General features: G+C 41.4%; 1 protein-coding gene across 2 annotated transcripts in view; it reads right to left on the bottom strand.

Moving 5' to 3' along the window:
* Positions 1 to 1762: 1762 nt before the first annotated feature.
* SUGT1 (SGT1 homolog, MIS12 kinetochore complex assembly cochaperone) overlaps positions 1763 to 11135 on the bottom strand; it is a 62798-nt gene continuing 53425 nt past the window's right edge. For both annotated transcript variants that reach the window (XM_019524988.1, XM_019524986.1), the window contains exons 11-13: positions 5982 to 6072; positions 3394 to 3575; positions 1763 to 2336 (exon numbers count right to left, since the gene is read on the bottom strand). In XM_019524988.1, the coding sequence (XP_019380533.1) occupies positions 2235 to 2336; positions 3394 to 3575; positions 5982 to 6072 (375 nt within the window). In that variant the 3' untranslated portion in view covers positions 1763 to 2234. The remainder of the gene's footprint in view (positions 2337 to 3393; positions 3576 to 5981; positions 6073 to 11135) is intronic.

The raw sequence follows: 11135 nt of genomic DNA, 5'->3' as shown, positions 1-11135 counted from the left end.
GAGAAGGTTCAGGCTGGAGGACATCAGAAGACGTTACTTTACAGTTAGGGCTGCCAGGCTCTGGAATGGCTCCCAAGTGAGGTGGTACTCTCTCCTACCTTGGGGGTCTTCAAGAGGAGCCTGGACAGATATTTGGCTGGGGGTGATATGACCCAGCACTCCTTCCTGCCCAGGGCAGGGAGTCAGACCTGATGATCTGTTTAGGTCCCTTCCCACCCCAAGTACTATGATGTGACAGAAATAAAAACCACCTGGGTCAAGGACATCCAAGGATTTGGATACTGAATGGGGTTTCTTTGTCTATAGTCTCCCCACTTCCCCTCCCAAAGATTAACAGCTAGACACTGGTTGTCAAGAATAACCATATCAAGTGATGGCTTCTTGAGTAAAGACTTAAGAATTGCTTCACTGAGAAGCAAGTTTCTTCTGATGTTCGTACAACAGATATAAATGTTAAAAGCTGAACAGATAAGCAAAATAAAACTGAGCTATACTGACTGAAGTACATATAATTGGATATAAAATTGTTTCCTGTTTACTTCTAAAAAGTAACCATATTTACACGTTCCAAGTAGTAAAGAAATGATATTTATAATGGTGGCTTAGTAAAAGGAAGAAGAGTCAGCTGAAATCCAAGATGGTGGGGTCACATTGTTAAAACTTCTGCAAATGTCCTGGTAATTTGGACAGGGAACAGACATATTCCACTATTACACACTGCACACAATAAATCTTTGCAAAAATCTTTAGTTATGCAATTCAGGACCCATTTCATCAAATGCCACTGATCTTAATGTATTACCTGAAGCAGATCCAACTTGTAATAGCAAAATCAAATATAGCAAGAACTGTTAATAGAAACACTCATTTAACAACTAAACTTAAAGAAAATTACAAGCTTGATGGTTTGGAAGGTTGCTAGAGGCTAAATGGTAACAATAGCACTGATTAGACTTAAGCAAAACCCAATTCCACACTGAGCCACTTGCTCATAGTCTGTCATTTCAGACTGTCAGAACAGAAACAACTTCAAGTTATTTCTACATCAAGAAAGGAGGATTCAGTCTAATTTTACTCTATAAACACTTTCATCTCAGGCTTTTGCAGACAGAAACCAAGACAATTTGTAGCTGTCAGTACACAAAAAGGAAGCTAATGAAGTGAAATTATTTGGACTTCAATATTCCCAAACTGGAAGAGGTGGCAGCAATTCCCCCTTCCCCCTGCTTATATTAAGGTCCAAGCTTATACACCATAAAAGCTTATTAGCACCATTCCATGAAAGAATGAACCTGCAGCATGATGTACTTTTTTCCTTTTTCTTAAGAGGTATCACTGCCATCAGATCAAATAAGAAAGCAGAATTTGATCTTGTCTCAATGTGTCAACATAACATGCAGTCAGTAGTAATGACCCCTTTATAATGGAGATTTAATGTATGTGTATTCTACAGTGAAGAGGTAAGTAACCATAAACTGACCTCTCTCTATATCCTGTGTTACTGCAGTTGCACCTACAGGGAAGGATAACAGCAGGGAATCCTAAAAATTCCTCAAATTCTCCTGCCTTGTGATTCCTTATCTGCCCCAAGGATGACAACCTCGCTCTTCTTTCAGCAGAGTGGGAGGTGTATTATTATATATTTGGAACAAATCTTTTAAGTAGCTGATGCACTTGGCCATTATTTCTCCAAAATGTGTTCTGATTTTATTGTTTTTCTTCCCCAAATCTAAAATCATATAGCTAAAATGAAATGAACCAATTTCTTTACAGAAAAAATATATTTACATTTTTATTCATAAGCCATGTTAAGAGCAAATAATTTTAACATTGTAGTTGAAAAGCGTGTTTACCCAAAGTTGCCAGATCTAATAAATTATTTAACAGGAATACTGGGCTTAAAAATAAGGCAATAATACTAAACAGCCCATTAAAGATCTTCCCATCCTTAGAGAACAGAACCAATAACGCTAGTAGAAAATGTGCATTGTGATTTAACTCAATCTACTTCCAAAAAACATTTAATGAATAGAAATGATGAAAAATATGCTTCCATTCCTGATTATACCTTTAATACCTGCAGACAAAGGAATTTGTAAAGCACATAAAATGCAAAAAGGTGATAAATCCTAATCTTCAAGGGATCGTTCAGTGCTTCAAATCCAAAAAAGCTATGTCCATACACAATGGCCAGTATGTGAGTACAGGCAACATACAGATGTCAAGTCCACAGATTAGAATTTTTTCCATTCCATGTCATCAGGTGGATTTACTTCTACCTTCCTTTTTCCTACATCAGACCAGTTGGTGCTCAGAACGGTGCCTCCAGACTCCATCTGCAATATAAAGTAGTATTTGTTTAGCTAGCTGAAGATACAGCAGGAATTTAAGAGAACCTGCAGTTCTGCAGCAGCTAAATTTCTGCAGAAGTTCTAAAACCCTTCCCTACACAGTCTGAGCAATTAGACTAAAACGTCTTGAATTAAATAAGGAATGTGCACACACAAGTTCTGAAGCAGTTATTTTTAAACAGAAGCCCAACATATTATACTGGTGGAGAAGGCAGTTGAATGAAAATTCTCAAACAACAAGCAGCTGCGGAAGATTTGATCATTTATGCCTACTAACCCCAGAACTTCTGTTAAAAAGAGACAGCGACAATTTACAAGGAAGAATCAGGCCCTCATTCTGGCCAATCCTACAGACCTTTGCAATTCACAGGACTAACCGAAAAAGGCAAGCTGTTCTCATTGCCAACAAATGCTCACAGCAGTGGTCAAGAACAGAACACAGAGATTGCTCTCCGTGTCCAAACATAACATGAAGATTTAAAATTTTACATCAATAAAATTCCTTGGAAGTACAGGAAGAACTCCTTGCCACTGTATCAATATCACTTTACGATTCAGATCCACTTTCACAAACTTAGGGGCCAACTTTTTAGCATCCAGAAACTTGCATGCAGATTAAAAAAAAAGTCTTGTGATAAAATGTACAAGCTCACAAACCATGTTCTAATAGCAATTGCAGGCTGAATGTCAATTTGCCTCTACAGTTGTTATATTTGCCAGCATGGTAAAGATGATCTGATGTAAGCAGAGTTGACCCTAGCAGGGTGTGGGGCCCAGGCAAATCAGCCCATGCAGGGCCCCGCCCCCTGCTCTGATCCCACATGCCCTGGACCACCTGTAGTGGCAGCTGGGGGTAGGGGGAGCGAGCAGCTGGACGTGAACCTGGCAGTGGTGGCACAGTCGCTGCAGCTGCTCTACCCAACTCCGCAGGGCCCCCCAAAGCACAGGGCGGTCACCCCAATTTGCCACCCCCTAGGGGCAGCCCTGACTGTATGAATACTATAAAAACAAGCAAAAACATTAAGAGAAGTTAAGGTCTTACAAAAGATTTGTTCATTGCACGTTTCACTTCATCGGTACCATCAGAATAGATTTGCTGAAACAGTTTGTTTAAAGCTGCATCTCCCTCTAACTTTTCATTCTTCTCCTCCTCTTTGATCTCACCCACCAGTTGATCCCAGTTCCTTGTATAATGAGAAGATGATGGATATAGGTGTTTGGAATCTGGAAATAAAAGGTATAATCAGTTGAGTATCACTTGGCAATATCTAAAACATGAAATAGTTATCCCCTCCCCAGTAGTGAGCAAATAGCAGCAGGAACCTATAAAGAAAAGATGTGGCCAGACAAAATTTGGTGACAATGTTTTAAAATTAGAAAACAGAGAAGGGAACAGAGAAAATGGATATTAGTGAAGCCTCAATGAGCCTACCTTAGACATTTAAACAGCTTGAAAGAGACCCACAAGGTATAGATTTAAACAACACCAGTGCCGGGACTTTTTTTCTGAAAAACTGAGGACCTGATCCAATGGCCATTGAAGTCAGTGGTAGTTTTTCTATTCACTGGGTTTTGTATCAAAGCCTTAAATGATCTCTTGAAGTTACCATGACTTTAAAATTGAAGAAATCCAACGGGAAAGAAAAAAGCTGGAAGTCCTGACACCGAATAAGTGTCTGCATTTTAGGGGTCAAACTAACTGAGTTATCACTGAATATGGAAAGGGAAAAAATGCCATGTGGGACTACTTATGCCAGAAGCATCATGAGTCAGCCAGGTGACAACCATAAGTTTTGCAAGTATGAGGCTGCAAAGAGAACACTAATTTTCTGTTAAGTACCTCAGAAGACCTGGGAGGTACACTATAGAAAATGTAGGGGGCCACATTAGGTGACTAGAGAGGTTGATTTACAAGAAAAACTAAGCTACATAGTATGCTAGGTAATAATGGAAGCAGAGGAGAGCAAAGCATACCACATATGTATATATGACAGCTGTGAAAGTGAAAGGCATTCTTAGATGGTACAAGAAAGCAGGAAAGGTAATAAACTTATATATATAATAAACTTATATATATGTAATATATAAGTGTATTACTCTTCCTGCTTTCTTGTACCATGTAAAAATGCCTTTCACTTCTGTCATATATACATATCTGGTATCCTTTGCTCTCCTCTGCTTCCATTGGTGTGCTTACACCCCCCCCCCCAGGAGCAGGAACTTCTTCTGAAATAAATGACAATGGTTAGATTAAAAGTTTTTTTTCTCCAAGAAGTTCCTCCTCATTTATTCAGTTTTAAAATTAAACTTGAAAATGTGTGAAAAACAAATCTGTCCTAACTGTGAAAGAGACCAAGCAGTCATGAGAGAGAAGATATGAAAAGATGTGTTAAGTTATGGCTTATCACCTAATACCTTTGATACTGAAGAAGGTAGACCAAAACCACACAAAGGATGGGAGAGCATCACTATTTATACAGACAGCCAAGAGGATAAGCCCCTAAGGAATTCAAGATGACAGTACTATATCCCTCAGTTATAGGAAGTTATGCCCAGAGATAAACAGCTGAGTTCTTAAGGCTGTGCTGCCTGGGGTGCACCAATGAAGATTTTTGGGGTTAATATTAATTGTTGACCAGCCATATCAGCCAACACCGATCTGATTGCCAATATGAAGCCTGGCAATTTGGAGAGCGTCTGGCTGGTAAGTCTGTTGTGGGGGGAAGGGGCGGGGAGGCAGATCGAGGCCCCGCTGCATAGCTGGGGCAGGGGGAAGTGGCTCCCACCACAGCACACACCCTGGGGGAGGCCTTGGGGGTACATGCCCCCCAGATCTGTGTGCAGGGTGAGGGCAGGCTGCCACTGTGCGCTCTGGACCTGAGGCTGCACCAGGCTCTTCCTGGTGGGGGCTGAGCCATGACTGTATTTGGGGCAGGCAGCAGCAGCACTGGGGGAGGAGGGCTTCAGCCACCTCAGAAGCACAGCACAGCCCCCTCACCATGAAGAGCCTAGTGCAGCCTCCAGCCCTGAGCACACAGCAATATCAGCACCTGCCCCAGCCTGCCCTTGCCCCATGCACAGATCTTGGGGGCACAAGCCTCTCATGCCTCCCCAGGGGCGCATGCAGTGACAGGAGCCACCCCATGTCCCCCAACAAGCCACAGGTCCATCCCACAGCCCAGCTGCGCAGAGCCTGCTCCACTCCTTCCCTCACCGCAGGGGCCTTGATCTGCTCCCCTCTTCCCCTTCCCCACCAGACTTACCAACCAGATGCTGCTCTTCATGCTGTCAGCCTGCACTCCTGGCCACATATATGCACGTGGCATTTAAAATTGGCCACACTGGCCAAAAAAGGCCAAATGCCGATAATGCCAAAAGACTTTTTATCAGTGCTGATGTGATATGGTCCAATGTATTGGTGCACCTCTATGTTCTGCCAGTCAGAATCTATTCCTACTACCCAACAATTCATGAAGTTAGATGATCAATTACATCTTCATACATGCAGTGAAACACCTATTATTCCCCATATTTCAAACATATAAGATTTTCTTTTAAACTGGGGAAAAAAGAAAAAACAGCAAAATATTTGCTTTTCAATTAAGAGATAAATGAGATCAGAAAACAAACCTGGTGTAAACTGTTTAAACTTAGGAGAATCTCCCTGCCCCTCCAGCTGCTCCCATCTTATGGCCTCTGGCTTCTTCATTTTTATCTCAACCTATAGAACAGAGAAGACATACAATAAAGAATATAACCCATTAATCTAAGAGGCAACCACATAGTTTTCAGATTAATTTGAAGCTGACCAAGGTGCGGGAAAGACAAGGAACTGATATTTTAATTTATGATTTTAAAAACATCAAAACCATGCCGCTGTGCTACAATACCTATCCTACCAAATTAAGTTTACCCAGCTTCAACAGGAATCCCAATTTATGACTAAAACCGAATGCTGCCCAAGAGCTATCCTATGTAGCCACATAATCTTAATATGCCTATGTTCCACTTTTATTTCCTCATATTTATTACTTGCTCAATTCTTGTTTCAAATCATATTGCAAAGCTTTTAAAGGGTAGTGACCATCAAGCACAAGGCTCCTGACAGCAACTTTAAGCTCTCCAGCATTACAAGTCAGTTATGACAAAGATGCGAGACAAACTCATCAGACCTCAGGTTCCAATATCAGTATTTGAAGGTCCAGTATTTAAGGCACAATACTGAATTAACAAGCCTAGTGATAGTCTGCTGCTAGGAAGAGCTTCTCAAAGAAATGTACTCGTTTGTGGTTCCATAGCTAAACAGTAAAAACACACCACTCAATCTCCAGCCTGTTGGAGAGAAAATTATCTGGTTATTCACTGTCTTCTTCGGCAATGAAGGATGGATAGTGAAAAACCTCATAAAAGTAACCTAAAGCAGGTATCTAAAGATGCAGGATACCAGGCATTTTTCAAACCGCACCATCTAATTTTTGTTTGACTTTTAAACCACCACAAGCAGGTATTTTCCAGAGTAATAGGAAGTCAAGGTTATTTTGGTAAATCTGATATCTTTTATTAAACCAACTTAAATAGTTGGAAAAAAACCTCTTCTTTCCAAGTTTTCAAGTACGAATACTTTCGTCAGGCTGAGGAAGCATCTTAACTTTTCCTTTTGGCTACTCAACTACAAAATCCAAAGCAAAAATTAAAAGTCCAGATAAATATAGGCTTCCTAAATATGAAGAACGTTCTATTTCAGAACAAATCTGCACTGCTGAAATGCTAGTTTGCATGATGCTTTGTCAACTTAGTTGCGTCTTGCTAAATACAGAGTTCCTCTTTTTATCTGAGTATCTGACCTGAAAAGAATTCTTAGTTCTACCTAAAGCCACTATAACCTGGGGATCCCTGCAGACCTAAAAACAAAGAGACCTTTGTAAACCTAACCCCAGAGCTCCTAGCAACAAGCTGCTACATGGGCATCATGCCGCTCTGAAATCTGAACTTCTGTTTTTATCCATTCAAAGTAAGCTGCAGCTAAGCAATCATTTTAAATATTTTTTTAAAAAAGTAAATGCCATCACTTGTTGAAATCTCTAGGTTCCCATTTTGAAGTCTGATATAGTTACAACTGCATATACACTGTAAAATAAGTGAAATATTTACTCATCACCCCTGCAGATCATCAACTTTCCCAATTTTTATAGGATTTTATATAGATTACTCTTTACGAATAACTTGGAAAAGTGAAAACAAAAGATTTACCTTTAGTGCTAACTAATGAACATCCCTAAACCAAGCAGGGAAGGATTTCAACACACATTTTTTTTAAATATACTCATGCCTCTCATAGGAACAGCTTGACCAAGACTTCAACACATGGCCTTAACACAGGTTCCTTCAACACACGGTCTTATTCTCAAATGCAAGTTACCAGTGCTCAGGGGGTGTTGGTTGTATATTACAATACATTATAACCTGCCTGCCATCCAATAACCCCAGGTAACCTATCTACATTTTACTAGCTATATTCTATCACCAGGTCACCATTCCCCACTTCCCCCACCTACCCATCTCCCTTGCCCTCTGATCCTCACTGCCAGCCATCTGCATTTTCATAGACCTGCATTTTACATTTTGGCTTTATTCCACCCACCCAAGAGAGCACTCAAACACCAACAGATGCTCCTTAAGCCTGAAAGCTTGCAAAGAACATTTTTTCCGACAAATTAGTTGGTCTAATAAAAGATAATCACATTTACCCAAAGAACTTTGTCTGCCAGTTATCAGTGCTGGAATACACTGTCCGTTAAAAAATTCTACATCTCTCTTTCCACCAAGCCAACATTGAGTTCAGAACATATTTAATTATTTAAATTTTATTTTGGAATATCCAACACTGAATATAGCAGCCATTGCCAAACAAACTGAAGTTATTTACTATGGTAGCTGCCTATATTTTTCAAATCAATCAAACCTACAGAATATAATAAAAAAGATTTTAGTCAATGAATGTCAGCAATCTCATATTAAATGAAGCATTGAATCTTTAAGTGCTGCTTCCTGACCATGAACTGAAGTGGTGGGGCCTACAGCTCCTGGTTCTGCAGCAACCACCTAGAACAGTGGTCTCCAACCTCTTTATAGTGAAGATCACTTTGACACCCCAGGATCTACCACACCCCCCATGCCTGCTCTGCCCCCACCCCCTACCCAAGCTGCCCGGGCTCTGTTCCCACTCACCCAGCCCAGCCTGGGTGGCAGGGGACATGGCTCAGCCCAGGCATGTGTCCTGTAGCTCCTGATCATGGAGCCCCCGACAGACTGAGATAGACTGTCAGAGGCTCCATGATCGACCAGTCGATCGAGATCAACTGGTTGGTGACCACTGACTTAGAATAACCAAGCTTCATTTTTCAGATGAAAGTTATAACGCTGTTGTCCATTCTATATTTAAAAAAATCTGCCTGAAAAAGGTAAAAGAGCCTTTGCTCTATACACTTCTAAAATAGATATCATGGTGCACCAAGCTAATGGTTTAAACAAATATGAATGCAGAACATGAAATCCTTTTCTTGTTTCAGTGTATTGGATTTGAAGCTAAACATAACACTTAGCTGTTTTTCCATAGTCTCACACTGTTTTCCTTTCAAGTACATTTGTCCTTTGATGCTCCAATCATTTACATGATTTAAAGTTCTTTTGGACAGTAAACACAATTCAAGTTTACAGGCTACACATTTAAGATGTTTCCTAGACTTGCATTCAAAAAACGTAAAAAGTATGAAATAGGAAAACTATTTCCCACTTCACCAGCAAAAACTAAAATAAATACCTCTGTTTACACACACAAAAACGGATACCCTAATAAAGCTTTACTACTCTACTCTTACTTGATAACTGGAGATATAATTACTATAAAGATAATTTGAGTTTCTCTCCGTCACAACCTCCAAATATTTTATTTTTCTTATCCCATGCCTTTAAGATAGACATCCAAAAACTCTGACAGGGTTATAAACCCGAAAGGAAATTACTAATGTTTTATAACCCCTCAACTATTTTTCTTTTCAACAGCTAAGAGCATCTCAGACCAAATCAGCACAGCACATGCGCACACGATGGTGTTAAGGTTAGGGCAAGGAATTAAGGCCCCTTAAGCGCATGCCCTACCTCCTGGGGAGGAAGAACCAGCAGCATACCTACAGGCTGGGGAACTCCCTTCTCATCAGTGCAGAGGCAGAAAAGGATCTTGGAATCATTGATGCCAAAATGAACATGGGCTGACAGTGTGGGGACACGGTCATGAAGGCCAACCATACTTTGTCATGCATCCACAGATGCATCTTGAGCAGGTCCAAGGAGGTGATACTCCCCCTCTATGCGGCACTGGTCAGGCCACAGCTGGAGTACCGCATCCAGTTCTGGGCGCTGCACTTCAAGAGGGATGTAGACAACATGGAAAGCGTCCAGAGGACGGCCACTCGCATGATCGGGGGCAGCAGGGTAGGCCCTACAAGGAGAGGCTACGGGACCTGAACCTGTTCAGCCTCCACAAGAGAAGGAGGAGGGGGGATCTAGTGACCGTTTACAAACTATTCAGAGGGGACCAGCAGGCATTGGGGGAGTCCCTGTTCCCTTGAGTACTACCAGGAGTGACCAGGAATAACGGTCACAAGCTGGCAGAGAGTAGATTCAGACTAGACATCAGGAGGCGCTACTTCACGGTCAGGGCAGCTAGGATCTGGAACCAACTTCCAAGAGAAGTGGTGCTGGCTCCTACCCTGGGGGTCTATAAGGGGAGGCTAGACCAACACCTTGCTGGTGGTCATTTGACCCCAGTACTTTTTCCTGCCATGGCAGTTGGTTGGACTTGATGATCTGCTCAGGTCCCTTCTGACCCTACCAACTATGAATTACTACAACACCACAAAAGTCCTAGCAAGAACTAGGACTCTGGCAGCAGCCCTACCAGGAATGGTAGGGAAGAAGAGAGAAGTGTTCCTCCCCCTGCCACTTCTGCGTGACTGGGGGTTCTGTCTGTGGTAATTGCTGCTTTTCAGCAGCCACAGGCTGAACGCTGACAGCTTGCTCTTCTCCAGTAAGAGGGGGGGCAGGCTGACCACTCTTTAGGCTCTCCTTGGTGCAGGTGCTAAGGAGCAGTTCCCTATCACTCCCTGGCTTGCCTATGAGAATTTTGGAGATCTACATTTAAGAGGCTGGAACAGCTGTATGGCTCCCTTTTTGCCACGTTTTCCTAACTGAAAGTTTCCTGGAAATCTGCAAAGGTGCTATTGAATACCTGTCCATAGCTTCATTCACAGAATGAAGAAAAGCCAGTATTATACCTTTCAAAGCTGCTCACCCTTCCATCTGTGGAGGAAACCTGCACTCAGAGCTTTACTGGTACCTAAACATGCGGAAGCAAGTATTGAAAATTCACAATGTAACCATCAAATCTAAAACTTCAAGAAGAAAGTTGTAGGGGAAAGCATGCATGAACACTGCAAGTGCATCTAGTCTACAACAAATGCAAGAACAGAAGCAGGCCAAGGGAAGTCTTACTAAAAACAAAGATTTTGTTATTAGTTTCAAGATACTTGCAAGGTTTATACAGCTGCAAGGGAAAATCATTTCCAAGTGTCACAAACTACACTATGTAAAAACTGACTTGCAAATATCAATGAATATTCTCCCCAGGCTACAGGAAAATACAGGGTCCTTACTATTTTTGCTGCTCTGCAGCTTTTGCTCATTTTATTTTGTAAAATTTCTGCTTTTTTTTTTTTTTTTTAAAAA

Source organism: Gavialis gangeticus, unplaced genomic scaffold, assembly GCF_001723915.1.
Source record: "Gavialis gangeticus isolate Ggan-Ray unplaced genomic scaffold, GavGan_comp1, whole genome shotgun sequence".
Taxonomy (NCBI): domain Eukaryota; kingdom Metazoa; phylum Chordata; order Crocodylia; family Gavialidae; genus Gavialis; species Gavialis gangeticus.
The sequence above is the reverse complement of the archived record's forward strand: the minus strand, read 5'-3'. Positions and strand labels throughout refer to the sequence as shown.